The following is a 19,490-nucleotide window of genomic DNA, read 5'->3' on the forward strand; positions in this document are numbered from 1 at the left end:
TGCACTTTTGGGGGGACAAACATGTGCAAACCTGACCATCATGTGGAACAGCAAAGCTCTCTCCTACGAATTCAGACCAGTGGTCCATCAACCAGATTCAAAGATGCACCTCCCCAAGTTTCTCCAAACTTTCCCAGCCCTTTTCCTGAAAGTGCACCACCGGCAATACTGGGGATCAGATCCAGGAGCCTCACACAGACTCGGGATACGTGCATTACTGCTCATTTCACAGCCCCTTTCTTGTCTCTCATCCTCCCAGCAATTCACAAGATCTGAAAAACTCAGTCAGGCAGACATGCAGGTTGTCATACTGGCTCAACTATAGCAAGTGGCAAAACTTTAGGTGTTCAAACACAGGGTGGATGTGGGTTTGAATTTCCTTTAAGCCTCCTGATTTGAGCAGGAGAATCTCTTATACTAACACCTCTGCAACTTTTGAGTTTGCTCTTGGGCAGGGGAAGAACCAAATTCCAACATGGGGCTGTTCAGATATCCACACTGGCCAATGTGAAGTCAGGCCACCAACCACATGTGGTGGCCATTTGCCAGGGGCTCAGTACTCCACCTGCTTTTGCCCCTTGCTTTGGATTGCCAAATAATCATAAACACCTGTCAGGGAATTGGATGTGGCCTCAAGGGCCTGCCACTGTGCCCAACACCTGCAAAAATGTATAGATTGTCAGCTGGACGCTCAAACCTTATCCCATCAGGGAGGAGGCAAAAAATAAATGCATACAGTAGGAGACCAACAGAAACCCTCGACCATCTTAGTGATGAGCTGTTGAAAAAGGCCTAGCTGGTCATTTTCTGAGTTGATGCAAAAGAAAAGGACTTGAACCAAAATCCTGCTTTTCTCGTCTTTCCTTAACATCTCAAAAACCATTCACACTCTAAATGTGAACCTGAGATTCATTTAGGATTTCCAGAGCCCCCACCTTGGAAGGAACATCTTGCGAGTTGGAAGACGCTGGCCCATCTCCCATTTCCATGTCAGTTTCTTTCTTTCTTTTTTCTTTCTTTTTGCTAAAAAGACAAAGAGCTACGAGTTGCAGTTATTCCTACAAAGAGAATATTCTTGAATGATTGTCCCAAAGGATAGATGGGTGAGGAGGTAACCAAACAGAGATTTCTCTTATGATCAGTCTGTGTTGAGCAGAAGAACAAAGTTCACGGATTCTGAGTCTTGCAGAAAGGGGCTGAGGGGAAACTTGAGTCAGGTGTGGAAGGGGCAGGTTTGGGGTTAGGGTCTTGTTTCAGAACTCCAGAAAGATATATATATATTGCCAATGCTTATTTTGTTGTGGTGGTGGTTGTTGCTCAACTTTGCATGACAAATTTGGAACCTGTAAGGAAAGCAGAGTTATGGAATGCAAAAGGAGAAATGGAAGCAGATTCGCACGGGCCCCCTCCCCCCCTATGCAGTCAACAGTTTAGCCGCCAGGAAAGACATTTTGATGTTTTTTTATAATCTAACTCCTGAACAAAATAGAGGATTTATACAGGAAGAAAGATAAAACAGGTAGCATTTTTGTTTTTCATTTTCACTTTCCCCCTTCCCTTCTTCCAGGTCTTCCCCCTGCCCCCCTCAGGGGGAGGGGTGGGACCCAACAACAACCCAATGTTCCTTGATGGTCTGAGTTGTATGTTTATGTATTTTTTTAATCTGGTATATTAAATATAAATTATGTCTTTGCTCCACTCCATGTCTACTTTTTTAAAAACTTTTGTGTGTGTTTTTGTTGGTTTTCTACAAAATAGGCTTTGTTTTTGTTTGCTTTTTCTTTTTTCTTTTTTTTGTAAAACTTTCTTCCCCTCCCCTTTTGTTCCACCTGGTTCTGCTTGGAAAATAGTTTTTGTGTTTTGCCTTTTTTTCCCCACATTGGCAAAAAAAACAAAACCTTGGTGTACGTGTTTGTGTGTGTGGATGGGGGGGGGGTAAAAACAGAGAAGTGGTTGGGCAGTTGAGGGGATCAGGAGGGATGTATGTGGGAGGAGGGAGGGGATTCTACATCATGTATACGAGTAGTCTATGTCTGGAATTCCACCGTCTCTGTACCCACGGGTTGTGCCGTAGCCGATGGTGTGGGTGCTTTTGTAAAGACTGGTTCCATTGGATGGGAATATGGTATGGATGACGTACTCCTCCTTTGCCCGGTGTGGGTTGATTGGAAGCATCTGCAACCCAGGGCCTCTGATTTCCAGGATGGAGTTGTCCTTCTTGGTGCCCGACTCCACATAGTCATCTTTCTTCCGACTGCCTCGCTCCCGTGTCAGCAGCTCTCCCGTCCGGTGGACATACCAGCAGATGGCAGCCAAGACTAGGAAGAGGAAGACCAAGGACACTGCCCCGCCAATGATCCCTGCCAATGGCAGCCCAGCCATTGGGTCCATGTTTTGCTCATGGTTGAGGGTGGTGGTGGGGCTGTACATGTCTGCCGTCTCGGCCTTGGCACACACTGGGGTCTCATCAGGCACATAGGTGCTGCCCGTCTCCATGGTGACCATGCAGATGATATAGGTGGACTTGGGCTCCAGGGCTGTCAACAAGTACTCTGTCTTGTCGCCTTGTACCAGGGTCTCTGTGATTGAGCCCACGGCTGGGCTGTGGCCCAGGCGCAACCAGCTCAGGCGGAAAGAGGCTGCCGGGAGCATTGCCTTCCAGCTGATGCGGATGCTGTCAGCGGTTAGTGGCTTGACGTTCAGAATCAGTGCTTTGGCTCCAGCGCCGGTGGCCATTGGGTAGTCAACATTGGAATCTGGCAGTTGGATGCCAGGCCTCTTGGCCTTGAGGGTGAAAAGGGAGCCCTGCGGGGTTGTGACAGCAGCATTGCTGGCAGTCGTCTTGGCTGCCACCACCACTCCCGAATTGCTCTGCGGGCCCACGTCAAAGCACTCATCCATCTCATTGGTGATGTCCTTGATGGCCATGCCTCTGACCTTATCGGGGCCTTGGCACATCAGCCCTCTCACATTCACCACAGCAGCCCGGGCCTTGACCCAGTCCCTCAACCACATGAGGTTACAGCCACAGTACCAGGGGTTGTTCCTCAGCAGGAGCTGGGAGAGACTGTCAAGGTCATCAAAGAGACCCTTGGGCAGAGTGGTCAGGTTGTTGTTGGACAGGTCCAGCTTCTCCAGTTCCCTCATCTTGGAAAGGGTGTTGTAGGGGATGTGGCTGATGGCATTGTCTTGGAGGTACAGCTTTTGCAGATGAGCGCTGGGCAGGTTAAGAGGTGGGGCTGCCAGAGAGTTGCGCACCAGCGAGAGCTCGCTGAGGTTCTGGAGGCGGCTGAAGGTGTCGTCTGCAATGCGCTGGTTGGCCAAGAGGTTGCCATCTAGCACCAGGCGCCGCAAGCTGATCAGCCCCTTGAAGGCATGGAGGGGGATGGTGGATATGCGGTTGTCGTCCAGCCTCAGTTCCTCCAGGGTGCGGGGCAGGCCAGAGGGGATGCTGCTGAGGTGGTTGCGAGAGAGGAAGAGCAACTTGAGGCGTGTGCTGTCCGCAAAGGCATCGTCTTCAATGCTGACAGTGGAGACGGAGTTGTCGTCCAGGTGCAGCTTCTCCAGGAGAGGGATGCGCGCCAGGGAGTCTCGGGCGATGGTTCGGACGTTGTTGTCCTGAAGGTGAAGTTCCCGCAACGAACGGGGCAGATTGATGGGGAACTCATCCAGGTCATTTTCATAGAGGTAGATGACCTGATGGGAATTGAATTAAGAGGAAATTCAACAGGGCAGAATTAGAGAATGGAAATGGTGTGCAAGTTTTTGTTTTTTTAAAAGCTGCATTTAACACTTCCTCAAACCTGAGCAATTTGGGTTCCAGTTAGTCCATATTAAAATGCCTGTCATCAGCCTAGAAATCATGAACTTACCACAAGGAAAAGGTGTTTAAATTATTACATTTTTAAAAAAATATTACTTGGCATTAAACAGGCGAGGGAACTTGAGCTTCAAACCTAGTGTGTAAATTCCAACCCTGTGCTAAAAATCAAAGTATGCTGCTAAACATACCCCAGAACCCTTCTCAAAACCAAAAATCCACATGGAATCTAAAATGTGAACATATTTTGAATTCCAACATGGATTTGGGTGTATCTACTCAAAATAAAAAAGAAAAAGAAAAAGTTTAATCTCTAGCCCCACACATTTTCTCCAAAGTCTAAGGACCTGGACCAATTGGGCACTGTGGGAACCTGCCTTTCATGGGGTCAGGCCACTGGTGCATCTAGCCCAACATTACATAATTTAGGAGCGGGGAACCTGTGACCTTCCTGATATTTCTGGAATACAACTGCCATCAACCCCTAACCATTTTGGCTGGGGCTGATGGGAGTCCAACAACTCCCAATTCTGGTGTATTCCTGTTAGCAGTGGCACTTTAAGGCCTTGGACAAATTAGAGGTATTTATTGGCCTCTGCTCCTTGATATCCTTTTAACTGAAGATGAAAAACATTGAACCAGAGCCATTTTTTAAATAAAAAAATACATTTAAAAATAATTAAAAACAATGAAATTTAAAAACAGATGCAATCAAATCACTTCAGGATAGGCCAGTCAAAACACAAACATTTTCAGCAGGCATCTATAAGTCTGCTATTAATATTTCATGGGCTGGGCCTCACCTTTAGGAACATAGGAAGCTGCCTTTTATGAGGCCAGATCATTGGCCCACCAAGTGCAATATTGTCTATATTGACTGGCAGCAGCTGATGAGGGTTGGAGACAGGAGTCTCTCCTAGCCCTACTGGAGATTCCACTGTGGATTGAACATGGGACCTTCTGCATGCAAAGCTGATGGCCTACCACTGAGTTTCATAAACCAAAGATTTCTACAGCTACTATTTAAGAATTCTGAAGGGGAGAAAAAGTTGGGTCAAGCCACATTCAGCCTCAGCTCATTAATGAAGATCAGCCACCCTCTTTCCAAAAGTAAAGTTCCCCTGTTGTACAACCTGAACATTTAGCTTTTTCTTCAAGGTGGAGGGGATGCCGGCATTGTTGATCTGATTGTTCTGCAAGTATAGGGTGGTGGCATCATCCGGGATGTCAGCTGGGATGGAGGTCAGGCCCCGGTCATTGCAATAAATGAAGCCGTTGTCGCAGCGGCAAACAGATGGGCAGGTGGTGCTGTCAATCACTTCGCTCAGGAAGGCAACCAGGCCGTAGCAGAGGAACAGCCAGTCACGCAAGTCCATGGCAGCTGCTGTTGTCACCACGGTGGCTGTCACCACAGCGGCTGTGGGTGAGGTGGTCGCCATGGTTCGCAGGGGTGGTTGGTGCTAGGCTGTCCTGCGGTTAGGCTTTTGGAACCTGCAGATGGAATGTTTTAATTTTATTTATAGTCTTGTTTTTTTGTTGTTTTTTTTTGGTCTCAAGGTGAAAAGATGCAGGGGGAGCCTAGCACCCCTGCCATGCAGTTAGTTTCCCTCCCTCCCTCCCTGACTACCAAGTTAGCATTTAATTCAAAACCAGGGCTTAGCTCCAGAATATGTCTTCAAATCCAGGGTTTCAACCCTAGGGTATATAAAGAGCAAACTCATTTATATATGGAAAGCCAGCATGATATAGCAGATGTGGGATGTTGCAAAGTTCTAATCCCCACTCAGCAAGCGATCTTGGACCAATTCACTCTGTCTTAGCTCAGCCTGCCTCCACAGGGTTCTTGTAATACTAGAGTAGGGGCAAAGGTAGCCAACGTAGTGCCCTCCTGATGTTCTGGAGTACAATTCCCATATTTCCTGACTGGCCATGCTGTCTGTGGCCGATGAGAGTTGTAGTCCAAAATGTCTGGAGGGCACCACCTTGAGTCCCTTAAGAACCAATGTTTTATTAAGTGACGATAAGCATTTACAGAGCGCCTTTCCCCCTCAATGCAGCATAAACCACAAACAGCACCCACATGACTTTGATTAGACTGGACTGAGTTTACTGCACAGACAATATGTGGTATTGCCTGCCCCATACTATGCCACTTCTGACTGCAGGTGTCCCCCGCTGACCCCATCATCAAATGTTCCCTGCTTGAAAAAAGCCAGCACTGGTTGGAGATGGCAAGGCTGAAACCCTTCTCCTTGATGCACTTGATTTCTATGGGCATTGGAAGGTTTCATTTCATGCAGGAGGAAAACTCATTCATAAAGTTTTCCCCAAGCCATGATCTGAAGTGATAAAATGTCCAGGAAGAGTTACTGTTTGCATGCCTAAATTGTCTCCATTAGGGCCTTGAATCTGGTGCCAACATCTAGCAGGATAAATAAGCTTGGAAGAAAGGCCCCACTAAAGGTGTAAATAACTGGCACATGCTAACAACTTGTGTGAGTCAATAGACACAATGGGGAAGTTGTGTGTTAACCTTGTTAGGAAATGCCAAAGTCTGATAGCTAAGTACCTGAAAGGCTTTGAATGCCTTTTAAAACAACAACTTTAATTGGTGTGAAACCATTGATTGGATTTTTAATTGGATTTTAATCAGAGTCATGCCTTTCCCCATGAAAGGATTTCAGTGTTGATGGTGACCTGGGCATTTGTTTTAAAGTCCCAAGATCAGAAGGGTACCAGTGGAGATCATCTAGACCAGGTGCTGCAGAACTATAGCTCCCATCATCCCCTGCTGTTGGCTGTGCTTACTAGGGCTGATGGGAGTTATAATGCCGCAATATCTGGGAAAGTCAATGGTTTTCCACCCTGATCTTGACTGACTACAAAGCAGGAGGAAAAGACCATAAGAGAAGGCTGCAAGAATCTCAGCTTGGCCTGTGTGTTCATTTTGCTGGAACAACTACAGTTCTCAAATGCACAATGAGTCTTACCCAGATCCCTGCTCTGAATTTAGCCAAAGTCCTGGGTTGGCCTACAAGCTTTATTCAGGTTCCTCAGCTCTACTGGCTTGCTGTGTCTTGTTCAAGACTATCTGGAAATGGAGAATGAGTTACTGACTAAGGAATCCTCCTGCATTTGGAACAAGACCAGTGTGTGGAAATCTGCCATTTTGCCATAAACTTCAATATGCCTCCTTCCCTGCAAATCCCCTCCACCCCGAAAGACAGCATGTAATAGAACAGGGGTGATGGCATTGCACATGCTGCTTCTTTGCCACCTCTGACAAAAGGGTGAAACTATCTTGGTCTGTCATCTTTACAGTGCATGGTCTCTCCCCTTTTGGAGACAAAGCTTAGTTTAAGTTCTATATGGTCCTCGACACACCTTGTACATAGATTTTTTTGTATGTGTGATTGGGATAGACCTGTCAGAGTGCTGGGCATGTCATTTGCTTGGAGATGTTAGTTGCTGAGAGCCACACTAGCAGCCAAGCACATGGTGTTGCAATGCTGGAAGTTGCCTATTGGTCTTGAGGCCGAGTAATCGGTCACACACATGTTGGCTCAAACAGCAAAGGGTGGTGGTGGTATAGACTAAAAGTTGTATCCAGTGTTAGTACTACACAGAGTGGACTCATTGCCATTAATGAATGCAGCCTAACAGGTCTGCTAATTTCCAGTCTTTGTTGAATACAACCCTTAATAAAATATTGAAAAGTTTCAAGTAATTTGGCAGGTCTGCTTGGGCTTTATCAGAGACTGGCAGTCTGATTCTCTCTGTATCAACACTGTCAGTCCTTTAAGTCTTCTGTATCCACTTTCTCTCCTTTTTCCCATTTAACTTTTTCTTGGGGTTGTGAGTTAAGTGGGATGGGAGTAGGACTGGGTTTTGGTAGAAAGGAAAAGTGGGTTATTAACAATCACAGCAATTTGTTTATATTCAAAACACACACACCAGACAAACACCCTAACAAGGGGAAGCAGTTCGGTATTTTAAAAAATGTAGCAGGTGAATGTACTTTTTCCTTTTTCTTTTGAAGTACAGTGGTACCTCGGGTTAAGTACTTAATTCGTTCCGGAGATCCGTTCTTAACCTGAAACTGTTCTTAACCTGAAGTACCACTTTAGCTAATGGGGCCTCCTGCTGCTGCTGCGCCGCTGGAGCCCGATTTCTGTTCTCATCCTGAATCAAAGTTCTTACCCTGAAGCACTATTTCTCGGTTAGCGGAGTCTGTAACCTGAAGCATATGTAACCTGAAGTGTATGTAACCCGAGGTACCACTGTATCCTCTTTCCTCCAATCCTCCCCCCCCCCAAAAAAAAACAAGGGACAAAGTCAACTTGGATCCATGTTCTCTTTGTGGACATCTTAGTGTAAACAGCACAGAAATAGCCAAATTTATATCCTGGTGGTTTGATACATATAGGCCAGGCCTCTGTACTTCTACCACCAGATTGAAAGAAAGGGAGCAGCCCTGTCACTCAATCTATAGGCGCGGCTCCCAGTGCTAAACCCTTTTGGTAGCATCTGTCAGGTCAGACTGGAGAAGCGGCTTGCAGTGGCATTATAAATCCCTCTTAAGACGACCATATAGAGTGGGAAAACTGACATGCAACAATCACAACCTCTGGGAAGCCTCAATCTTGCATACATTAAGGCCCCATTTACACCATACATTTTGAAAAGTATTGTACCATTTTTCATAGTCACGACTTCCCCCAAATAATCCTGTGAAGTGTAGTTTGCTAACTACACCAAAGGATTCATGTGTTGCCTCCTGCCACTTTGCTTTCAAGTGGGGGACTTCTAAAGTACTTCTTCACCTAGTAGTTCAGCTATAGAATTTGCACTCACAAATAACTTTTGTTCAGACAAATAACTGGAGGATACAAGGCTATCAGTTGCCATTAATAGCCATGGTGGCTCCGTTCTTCCTCCTCTATTGGAGGCACTTAAGCTTCTGAATACCAGTTGCTAGAGAATCACAAGTGGGGAAAGCGCTGTAATGCGCAGAGGTCCTGCTTGTGGACTTCTCACAGGCATTAGGTTGGCCATTGTGAGAACAGGATGCTGGACTAGATGGGCCACTGGCATGATCCAATAGGGCTCTTCTTAGATGATGAGGTTCACATCAGAAAATATAAGCCGGGGTGGGCCGCCTGTGGCTCTCCGGATGTTGCTGACCACAGCTCTCACAGCCAGCATGGCCAGTGTCGGGGATGATGGGAGCTGTAGTCCAAAGAATAGAGGGCCAGAGTTTCCTCATCCCTCTAATTAGATCTATCTATCTCCTGTGTTGCATCTGCAGGTTTTTGGGTTTTTTTTTGTAACCGTGCATAATATTTCTAAGGACTTGCAGAATCAACTCAGAATTTGGGCACACCAAATCTGGTGGAGTTCCTTTTGGCGGGAGGAGGTACATAGAGGCTTGGCTATTTGACCAAAGTTGTTAGATGGCCTGAAATGCTCTTCCCCTTCTGCTGAAAATGGAAATAGCAGCGTTTCAGGAGTTGGATGGGGGGCTGGGCGGGGGAATGAGTGCCCTTGCAGCTTCCTCACTGCTGCTCATCAGATTCCCAATTACATTGCATAAAAGACCTTTGGAGAGCGAGGGAGAAAAGGCCTGGCTTCGGAGATGGAGGCCTGAAAGGCGCCTGTCGCTTTAACCACCTCTTTTGGCTGCTCCTTTATGCCCCTGTTGTTTATATTACACGGTTTATGTAGCCTATCAAATTAAGGCCAGTAAATCGCTTTGCTTTATGGCCTCGGTTTTTATTCTCTTGGATCTCTCCCTGAGAGTGGGAAGAAAGCAAAGGAAGCAACAAAAGAGGGGGTAAGGAGTGGCGGAAGGAACAAATGGAAGCTTGGCAGGGCAAAGGGATAATAGAATCATAGACCTGTAGAGTTTGAAGGGACAATGGGGATCATCTAGTCCAACTCCCTACAATACAGGAATCTTTTGCCGAATGTGGGGCTCAAACCCACGACCCTGAGATCTGTATTCTAGGGCTGTCTCCCAGCTGTCGCTCTTTTGTAGAAAGGATTCACATGTCAGGAATTTAGGTATAGTGGATGAAAGGGCCTTGGCCCAACAAATCCACTTTAACAACAGCAGAGATTTTGCAGTTAGAAAAGAGATGGGGAAACACAAAGAAAAGTGTGGGATGACAACAGAATGACAGGAAAACCTATAACCTCCCTTCAAACAAAGAAGAATGACTGTTTATTAGTTGTATAACCTCAGTGCAAATAAACCATTAGCGAAGAGGAAGTACTGTATAAACTCCACAAAAGCTTTGTGCAAGCAAATCAGGATGAATGCTGAATAAACAGGTTATCTAGGAAGAGGAGGATTTCAGCTCAGTAGCTGAGCATCTGCTTTGCATGCAGAAGAGTCCCCTGCAGAAAAAAAAAAACCCAATAGGATCTCCAGGTATGGCTGGGGCAAGACCCCTGCCTAAAACCCTTGGATGCTGCTCCCAGTCAGCGTAGCCAATACTGAGCTAGATGGACCAGTAGTCTGACTTGATATAACGCAGCTTCCTAGAGGAGACTGGCCTATTCCTCTTGCCATAGCATTCAGTGGTGATGATGTTAGAGTGCTTCAGAGTCTTAAAGGACCTGAGTTAAGATGGGACGGTGATAAAAGGAGAGTGCTTAATAAAAGAAAAAGGAAGAGTAAAATCCCATGGTTGGGGGCTGTTTATACACTCTCCTGCACCTCCCTACAAGAAGATACTCAAACGTCTGTGCTAAGGGAAGCTGAATTCCACATCTGTAAAAGCACAGCATTGCAGCAGTGTGTAGTTCAGTGGCAGAGCACCTGCTTTGTATTTAGAAGGTCCCAGATTTGATTCCTGGTATTATTGGTTGAAAAAATTGGGCATCAGGTGACAGGAAGGACCCATCTTTGTCCAATACCTTGGACAGCCAGTCAAGAGCAAGCTACACTGGACAAATAGTTTGACCTGGTAGAAGGCATCTTCCTAGGCTCCGCATATGCAAATAACTCACGGTCTGCATTTATCTATCTTTGAGGGCTGAGAGACAGATGTCTGCCAAATGAAAACTTATATTTTCTTGTGCTGGGTGATTGAAACAAAAGATGCTATTGGCTCCTAAAAGGTTAGATTTTTAATTTTGTTTTGCATTTTGCTGTTGGGGAGTTCTGCTAGGGCCATGGCTCTGTGGCTGTAGAAGATTCCCAGTTCAATGCCTCTTCAAGTAGGGATGGGAACATCCCGTCTGTAACGCTGGATAGCCTCTGCCAGTCAGTGTGGACAATACTGAGCAAGGTGGACCAATGGGTCTGACTCAGTACAAAGCAGATTCACATGTACAAACTTCCTTCTGGTCCTGTTCCACCCATTTCTATGCAATTCTTGCAAGAACAGCTCCTTTTTGTAGCAAATAAAATACATTAAAAAGGGATGGGGAAATGAACTCAGAGCAGAATCACTTTTTAAAAAAAATATGGAAACAGATTCATCTGTTCTCTCTCCCTGTTAATTCACTTCTTCAGTCGCTAATCCATTGCCCCAGCCTCCGTGCTCATCAAGCCGTTCTCCCAGCCCCACACCCCACCACATATGCTCCATCCATCCTCTGTCCTTCCAGCTTTGACTTTTCATCCCTGCTTCCCCCAAGCTGGGCACTCACTCATGCGGGACACTGGCAGCTTCCGCTACAGGAGGCGACACTTTACAGGGCTCCTGCGCATCCCTTTTAACCTCGGCTGAGTTAAACTCCTTCCAATGTTATTTTTTACAAGGCCCTTTTCATGGAAGATTTGAGTCGGCAAGGTGTCTTGCTGGGCCAGTGCCCATTAAATCACTAGAAACCACTCACTTGCCTTGACTTCATTATGCATTCAATTCCTCTATAAATTTTACATTTCCTTTTTCTTTCTCCCACCACCTTCTTCCACCCCCCCCCCCCACTTTTCTATCTCCCTCTGGCTTATTCTTACTTTGGCCATATTCTCTCCATTATGGAACATAAAATCCTTTATAGCCCAATATTTCATGGTGTCAGATAAGAGAGACCAACTGGACACGGTTTCCAGTCTTTTTGCAAAAAGCGGTGCAGATCCCACTAAAATAAAGTCACCGTGGGATTTCCCTTCATCCCTCCCCCATTCAAAACTTCCCAAATTGCTGTAGACAATGTTTTTAACCTTTCAGGAGTGGCTCTGAGCCCCACAGCATGATACTGCTGCTAAGCGGGCTAATGCAATCAATCTCTGGCTGTATTAAGGGATGAGATTACTGGGAAGGGAGACAGGACTGGCTACGGATGAAGCAGGAAATATGGAGGAGAGGACAGCTACAATCCTCTTCCAAGACTGTAGTAATCTCACCCAGCATCGGCTCAAATATTTGGGTAGTGGGGTGGTCTCTTCAGGCAAAGCCTCCTGATGGGGAGCCATCGCTTTTGACCTGGAAGAGGCAGAACATGCAGTCCAATCATTTTATCAACCTGCCTTCAGCCTTCTCAAGTGCCCCAGGCAAAGGGGATAGAGCAGCCCTGTTGGGGCATCAGGCCATTACAGTACTAGGTTTGGGGCCCTCCCAACAAATGCTTCAAACAATCTGTGGAGGACAGCTCTCTATTAGTGCCTGTTAGGCACAACTGCTAAATAGAACCTTGCATGTGCTATGGCAGTATGCTTCTGAAAGCAATGTGCTGAAGATTGCATGACAGGGAAGGGCTCTTGCCTTCCTGTCCAGCTTGTGGAGTTCCCTAGACACATCTGATTGGTCAGTGCTTGGAAATAGAAGGCTGGCTAGATGGACTTCTGGTCTGACCTAGCAAGGCTTTCAAGAACGCAAGGAGGGCTTGCTGGATCAGGCCACAGGCTCATCTAATCCAGCTTCCTGTTCTCACAGTGGCCACCCAGATGCCTGTGGTAAACCTCAAGCACAACCTGAGCACAAGAGCACTCTCCTCTCCTGTGGTTTCCAGGAAGTGTGAAAGCAGAGCCGAGCCATTGTGACTGGTAGCCATCAAAAGCCCTCTACTCCCTGAATTTGTCTAATCCTCTTTTACAGCCATCTATGTTGGTGGCCATCACTGCCTCCTATGGGGAATAGTACTTTCTTTCATCTGTCTTGAATTTTCAGCGTTCAACCATTTTCTATGGTTGCTTCCACATGACCTGATTATTGAGCACTCTTTTTTGATCCGTTTGCACAAAATTTGAACATTAATTTTAATGAGCCTACCCTGAGTAAGACTAACCTTGAATACCACTTCACTGGTCTGTGTAGCTCAGTATTGTCGACACAGATTGGCAATAGCTCACCTGGATTTCAAGCAGGGAGGCTTTCCCAGCCCTATTTAGAGATGCCGCAGACTGAACCAGATATCTTCTGAATTCAGAGCATGTGCTCTACCACTGAGCTATTGCCACTTTCTCTAACCAGAGCAATGTGGACCTAAATCACCGTTGGACAACTGACTTAATTGTGAAACACCTTCACAGCAACAGTTGCTGCTTTCTCCTCTATGTTACTTCTTTTGCAAATCCAGTGATGATCTCAAAACCACTGCATGTCTAGGATAGCCATCTATAATGTTAAATAATGCAGGGGGGGAGGGCGGTTGTATCAGATGCATTCCTGGCCTAAAATAAAATTCTGCAAGCCAGTGTTAAATAATTTTTAAAAAACCAATCAGAATACAGAGTAAATTTGGTTACTGTTGTGGCATGGGTTCTGCTAGGATTAGGCTGTGGTTCACAAATGGATTAGCTCCTACCATAATGTCACGCCTCCACCTGTATTATTGAGGTGGTTAAAGAGCTTTAAAAGATTAGGCTCCTTCCACTCTTCTGAAGAGCTTTTTAAAAGAGGGGAACAGAGGTGATTCTAATCTGCCCTGGCGATTGTGAAAGCCTGTCAGGATAGGTGGATGTGGAATAAAAACAGAACACAGGAGTGTGTAAACGCTTCCATGAAAGTGAGCTTAAAAAATGGGGAGAGAAATCCGCCATTTAATCCAACCACACTGGATATGCATAACAATGTTTCATGGCAGCCAGGGGCGGGGAGCTAATCTGTATTAAGTGATCTTAAATATGGGTGCCAATTTATGCAGTGCTGATTGAGACCTGGTTAAAAGTGAGCAAAATGCCTGTTGTTATGAGAGGGTAAATGTGTTATGTGGTGGGAGGAGGCCTGCATATTGGGGCTGGGTGATATATGGTTTTCAATATCCTGATATATCACCAGCTAAACATTGCGATATCTGAAATAAGATGGAGCTATGTAGAGGTGAACATGGTTATGTCCTGGCAACTGCTACTAGGTTACAGGTCTAAATCACCACACACTGATGAAATCATCACTTTCTTCAGCAGGCAAGCCATCCAAACAGGACTTTGGTTTGGGGCTTGGATACCAAATAGTGGTATTCAGGTCCAGGACAATCCAAAATACAGTGATGAGACATATTGAATACAAATAATCTGGGAAAATATTGAACAACAACAACAAAAATCTAAATTTGATGCATATAATCATATGACAATTACCTCAATGATAGCATGCTTCAACTAAACCATTAAAGATTTCTGGAGAATATATTAATGTTCCATGCAGTTTTAGGGGCAAATTTAAAATTTACAAAAGTAGCGGATATAGTAAAAATATTAATTAAACTTGCATATGATTAACAATTTAGTCTGTTTTCTACTAATTTAAGAATAATTTATGTAATTTACTAGTGTCAAGTTGTATCTCCTTCCCCACTCTGAGGGCCAGCTGCAATTGTATGCATGAGTAAGCCCCACTCAGTTCAGCTACTCACTTCTACTTTCCTGGAAATAAGCACCATTGAATTCACTAGGGCCTGCTTCTGAGTAGACACGCATTTGCTTGCACTGTTTAACGACAAGCACCTACCCTCCCCATCATTTTCACCTCACAACAACCACCCAATTTCCCATTTCCAGCATCCAGGTAGCAACTGTTAAATCTCCCCCCTTCATTTCCCCCTATTGTGACACAGAAGGGCCCCCCCAAAGCCCCCATCCCACCAATCTCTCCTTTTTTATCAAAGGAAAGGAGGAAGGGCAAGCAAGCAACGAGGTAGCATCCTTTAATTATTATTTTTTTAACTTCCTTTTTACAAGAGGGAAGCTATGGAAGGCAAACCAACAATGTCTTACACAGCAACGTCTTTTTTTGTTCTTACTTTTACACAGGGGTGGGGGTAGGTGATCAATCCCAGCCTCAGAAGGGTAGTAAAGGCACCAGGAAGGGGAGAGAAAGGCTTTTTGCGCATGCATGCATGCACACACGCGCACACACACACAGGCAGAAGGGGAGATGGGAATAAAGAAAAAGAGTTAAGTTACAGGGCAATGTCTTTTGTTCTTACTCTGCAGAAAACAACCCCAGTTTCTTATTTTGGGGGTGGGTGGGTAAGGAAGGGGCAAAGGGGAGAAGGGGGCTCCCAGCAAGAAGCCCCGAGCCAGCTCAGACCAGTATCTCTGTAAATCACACCTTCAGACCACTACTAGCCTGCTGAGCCGGAGCTTGCTGCAAAATCAAAAGAAGCTGTTGTTTTCCCAGCTACGTACTTTCATAATCGACACCTGCTCTTGCAGAGGCAGCTGAGCTGAGCTGGGGCTCGAAAGAAACATAGGGCTGGCTGCTACCTCTGCTCTTGTGAGTCGCTTGCTGCTCCTGCAGGAGGCAGAGGAAGCACTAAAAAGCACTTGCCGGCTACACGGTTTTCTCAAAATCGCGATGTTTGCCAAATAACATTTTATGAAACCGTTATGGTGTTGTGGACTTCATAACTGACTTTGAACGATATATTGAAAAATCTCCCAGGTCTGCTGCATATTGCAGTGACCTTGGTCACCTCCATACCATCAGGTGTTTTGAGGCAAGGATTCAAATGCACACCAGAAATTTTAGGCTTGCACAGTTAAAGCGGATTAAAGGGCTCTCTTGTAGTGAGAAAAATATGCTTTGTAAAAACATGGCCTTTTTGTGGTTAAGGAAGCGTTTGGGAAATGTGCTGAAAAGTGCGGGATGAATCAATGATTACCAGGAAGACATTGCACTAACAAATCGGGATGGATGCTTTTTGTCGTATAACCTCCCTGCAAACAAGTAAACAAATGCTCCCTAGAGACTGAATATAATTTAACTTCTGCATAAACTTTGTGCAAGCAAATCAGGATGTATGCTCAATAAACAGGTCACCTGGAGGACACCCTTGTGTGGTTTTATAGCCTTCCTCAGCCTGGTGTCCTCTTGATGTCTGACTACAATGTCATGACCGTTTGTCAGGGATGATGGAAGTTTTAGTCTCAACAGCATCTGGAAAGCACCCAGTTGGGGGAAGTGTAGACAGGGGGCATGATTTTTACTTAGGGTGTTGGGTTCAAACACCTGAAAAGCCCTGCCAGGTGGCTGCCAGCTGGGGTAGACAACACTGGGTTACATGGCCAAATAGCTCGAGCTCTTTTAAGGCAGTTTCTTATGGTCCTGTTGTACCATTTCCCTGGGAGGGAGGCAGAAAGACAGATCTCAGTGGTAATGATTTACATGCCAAAGGTTAGAGGTTCAACTGGCTTCTACCAGTCAGAGTAGACAATATTGGGCTGAATGCCTTATACCAAGCCAGGATATATTCCAACAGAGAGATCATGGCTCAGTAGCTGAGCACATGCTTTTCATGTAGAAGGTTGCAGCTTCAATCTCCCAGAGTCTCCGGTTAAAAGAGGGATGAGGAACCTGTAAACTAATGCATGAATGTTACTGTAGAAGCAGCAGCTTATGTTTTGTTTTTATCATTTTACCAGCAGGCTTGTACCTGGCACTGCTCAGGAACTCCCAAAAATCTGACCTGTTTTGAAACTAGCTATTGCAGCAGTGCATCTTTGAAAGGTTCAAACCACCATCTTGATTCAAAATAGTGTCCAATGATATTCAAACATAGGAACCAGAATGTCTGACGCAGCTTCTGCTTGAGTGCAGGAAGCTCTTGCAACCAACCGGAAGCTGCGCCTTGGTTGTCGAACGTTTCGGAAGTCGAATGGTCTTCCGAAACGGATTACATTTGACAACCGAGGTTTGACTGTATCTTAATAATTGTCCAAATGCACAGTGAACAAACAAACAACTTTCAAAAAAATATGGTGCCATTTGTTAGTACAGTGGTACCTTGGGTTAAGAACTTAATTCATTCTGGAGGTCTGTTCTTAAGCTGAAACTGTTCTTAACCTGAAGCACCACTTTAGCTAATGGGGCCTCCCGCTGCTGCCGTGCCGCTGCCGTGTGATCTCTGTTCTCATCCTGAAGCAAAGTTTTTAACTCGAGGTACTATTTTTGGGTTAGCGGAGTCTAACCAGAAACGTCTGTAACTCAAGGTACCACTGTAATGGAGGTTTATCCCCTCGCGCTGCATACGTCAAGAGTAAACCTAAACCCTGTGATTTAAGTATTTGTGAGGTGGAAAAGGTCAGATATCCCCTTTCTGATCTTTGTTCCACATCACACGGGCTTGTTTCCCATGGGAAACACTCCAGAGCAGAGCTGGCCTGCTTCTGCATAGCTCCTCCCCTTTAGTCTACTTATCTCCGCCTTGGGTTCTATTTCTTGGTGTGATGGGAGAGTGACTGGCAGATAGACAGATGCTTCTTAGCACAGAATTTGAGGGGTGGGGGGAAGAGAGGATATGTATCAGATGAATCTATTTTGAAATGTTTAAAATAACACGTTTTCTGGCAAGTATCCCCTTGGGTACCAATTGGTATGCATTAATTCACTTCTATCTGCCATCCGGCTATTTTTGCATTCTGCAGAATGCTCTTGTTATCTGGCCATTTGCTTGCCTCTCTCAGTATTCCTGTATTAGAAACGCATTCTGCATCCTCACTTTGGTGAGTAACTCCACATCAACAGTTTCCCTTGCTTTTGAAATCCAATCACCAGATTTCTGCCTTTTGTTTCCAACTTCCTTTTCACTTTCTTTCAAGTTTGCTTTACAAAGTTATTGAAATTGAGGTATCTGAGAGCCTGATACCTTACTAGGTTAAAAAACAAAACAGTAATATGCGATCAGCACCTTTGCAAGATAATTAACATCCACTTTGCAACCCTTCCCTTAGCTTCTCTGCACACAAAGTGCCTTGCTTTCACCTAGCAAACTTGAAGCCTTAGAAAGCTTTGCTGAACCTGAGTGATTCATATGAAAGTAGGTGAGTCCTAAGTTCACTCTAAGCCAGTGGCTGGATGCTGGAGATAAAGAGGGAAGGGCTGTAGCTTTCATGGCATGGTTTGTGAACTGCCCATGCTCCTCCAGCTGCCCACTGTCAGAAACAGGATGCTGGACTTCACATTTCATAGATTTTTCACACAGCACATAGTTAAACCCTCACAAGACAGAGTGGTGGCCAGAAACTTACAGCTCTAAAATAGGGTTATACAAATTCAGTGGCTATAATCTACCTCCGTTGTCAGCAGCAGTCTGTCTCTGAATACTTGGGAATCACAAGTGAGGAGGGTTGCTGTTACACTCAAGTCCTGTTTGTGGGCTTCCTATTAAGGCATCTGGTTGGCCACTGTGAGAACAGAGTGCTGCACTAGAGGGGCCACCACAGACTTGATCCAGCAGCCAGGCTCTTCTTATGATCATATGGCCCTTGGGGCTGATCCAGAAGGGTGGTTCTTCAAGTTAACATAAAACTTTGCTAACTCTGAGCTGCTCTGAGATTTAAGAACTTGCAAGCACACGTTTGGGCAGATACCTTGCTCACTTGACAAATGGAGAAGAAAAGGCGTTATGCGTGTGGGAATGGGGGGAAAGATTTAAATCTTATACTGAGCCAGAAAACATGTCTCTGCAAAGCGATCCGTGCTTTTGCTTGTATCCGGTGATGAAAATGGGCACAAAGTTTCGTGGAAGTATGTGAAGTAGTACTCTAAAGATCTTACTTTTAAAAGGTAAGTTAAATACACACAAAAAGGTGTTCTCAGGGTATTGTCAAGGGAGGCTTGGTGTATGGTTTAATTTCCTGAGAGGGGACTCAGGGGTTGGAGAAGCATTCCTCCTTAGAATCATAGAACTGTAGTGTTGGAAGGGACCTTAAGAGTCATCTAGCCTGACCCTCGTGCAATGCTGGAATCTTTTGCTCAACATGCAGCTTGAACCCACGACCCTGAGATTAAAAGTCTCTACCATTCTAAGTATGTGGGACATGCTGCTTTTGCTTATGACTGAGAAAAAAGGCAGTCTGTTTATGATCAGGGGCACTCCTGTTTAAATTACAATATTACTTCAAATCAAATTTGTCAGAGATGGTATTGGTAGGCCATCTGCTTTGCATGCCTAAGGCGTTGGGTTCAAGCCATGGTGGCGTTCCCTGGTGAGCTGTACAGGTGAGCAGGAATTCAAACAGGGTGAGATCCAGATTCCAAGTCCAACATGACAGACACTACATCACACCACACCCCAGTCTCATCTTTCTGGATGTCTGTGTTGGCAGATACAGTATTCTGAGATAGCTGGGTTGGTCGAGGCAAATTAATAATGCAACATAGATCTAACTCTTATATTTTTGCCCAGTCTTTCTTTGAAGGAGCTCAGGGTGGCCTTGCGGTTTCCTCTTGCCCATTTTTATCCTCACTACAAACCTTTGAGGTAGGTGAAT

The 19,490-nt window shown here is 45.4% G+C and overlaps 2 protein-coding genes across 6 annotated transcripts in view; one reads left to right on the forward strand and one right to left on the reverse strand.

The window, feature by feature from the left end:
* The window catches only part of MACROD1 (mono-ADP ribosylhydrolase 1), a 311,747-nt gene that overhangs the window by 43,251 nt on the left and 249,006 nt on the right, over positions 1 to 19,490 (forward strand). The gene's annotated exons all lie outside the window — the stretch shown is intronic.
* Positions 1,446 to 19,490, reverse strand: part of FLRT1 (fibronectin leucine rich transmembrane protein 1) — a 159,555-nt gene continuing 141,510 nt past the window's right edge. For all 3 annotated transcript variants that reach the window (XM_081842934.1, XM_081842933.1, XM_081842932.1), the window contains 2 exons: positions 4,954 to 5,311; positions 1,446 to 3,696 (listed from right to left, as the gene is read on the reverse strand). In XM_081842934.1, the coding sequence (XP_081699060.1) occupies positions 2,011 to 3,696; positions 4,954 to 5,259 (1,992 nt within the window). In that variant the 5' untranslated portion in view covers positions 5,260 to 5,311 and the 3' untranslated portion in view covers positions 1,446 to 2,010. The remainder of the gene's footprint in view (positions 3,697 to 4,953; positions 5,312 to 19,490) is intronic.

This window comes from Podarcis erhardii (genome assembly GCF_964252035.2).
Source record: "Podarcis erhardii genome assembly, chromosome: 15".
NCBI lineage: Eukaryota > Metazoa > Chordata > Lepidosauria > Squamata > Lacertidae > Podarcis > Podarcis erhardii.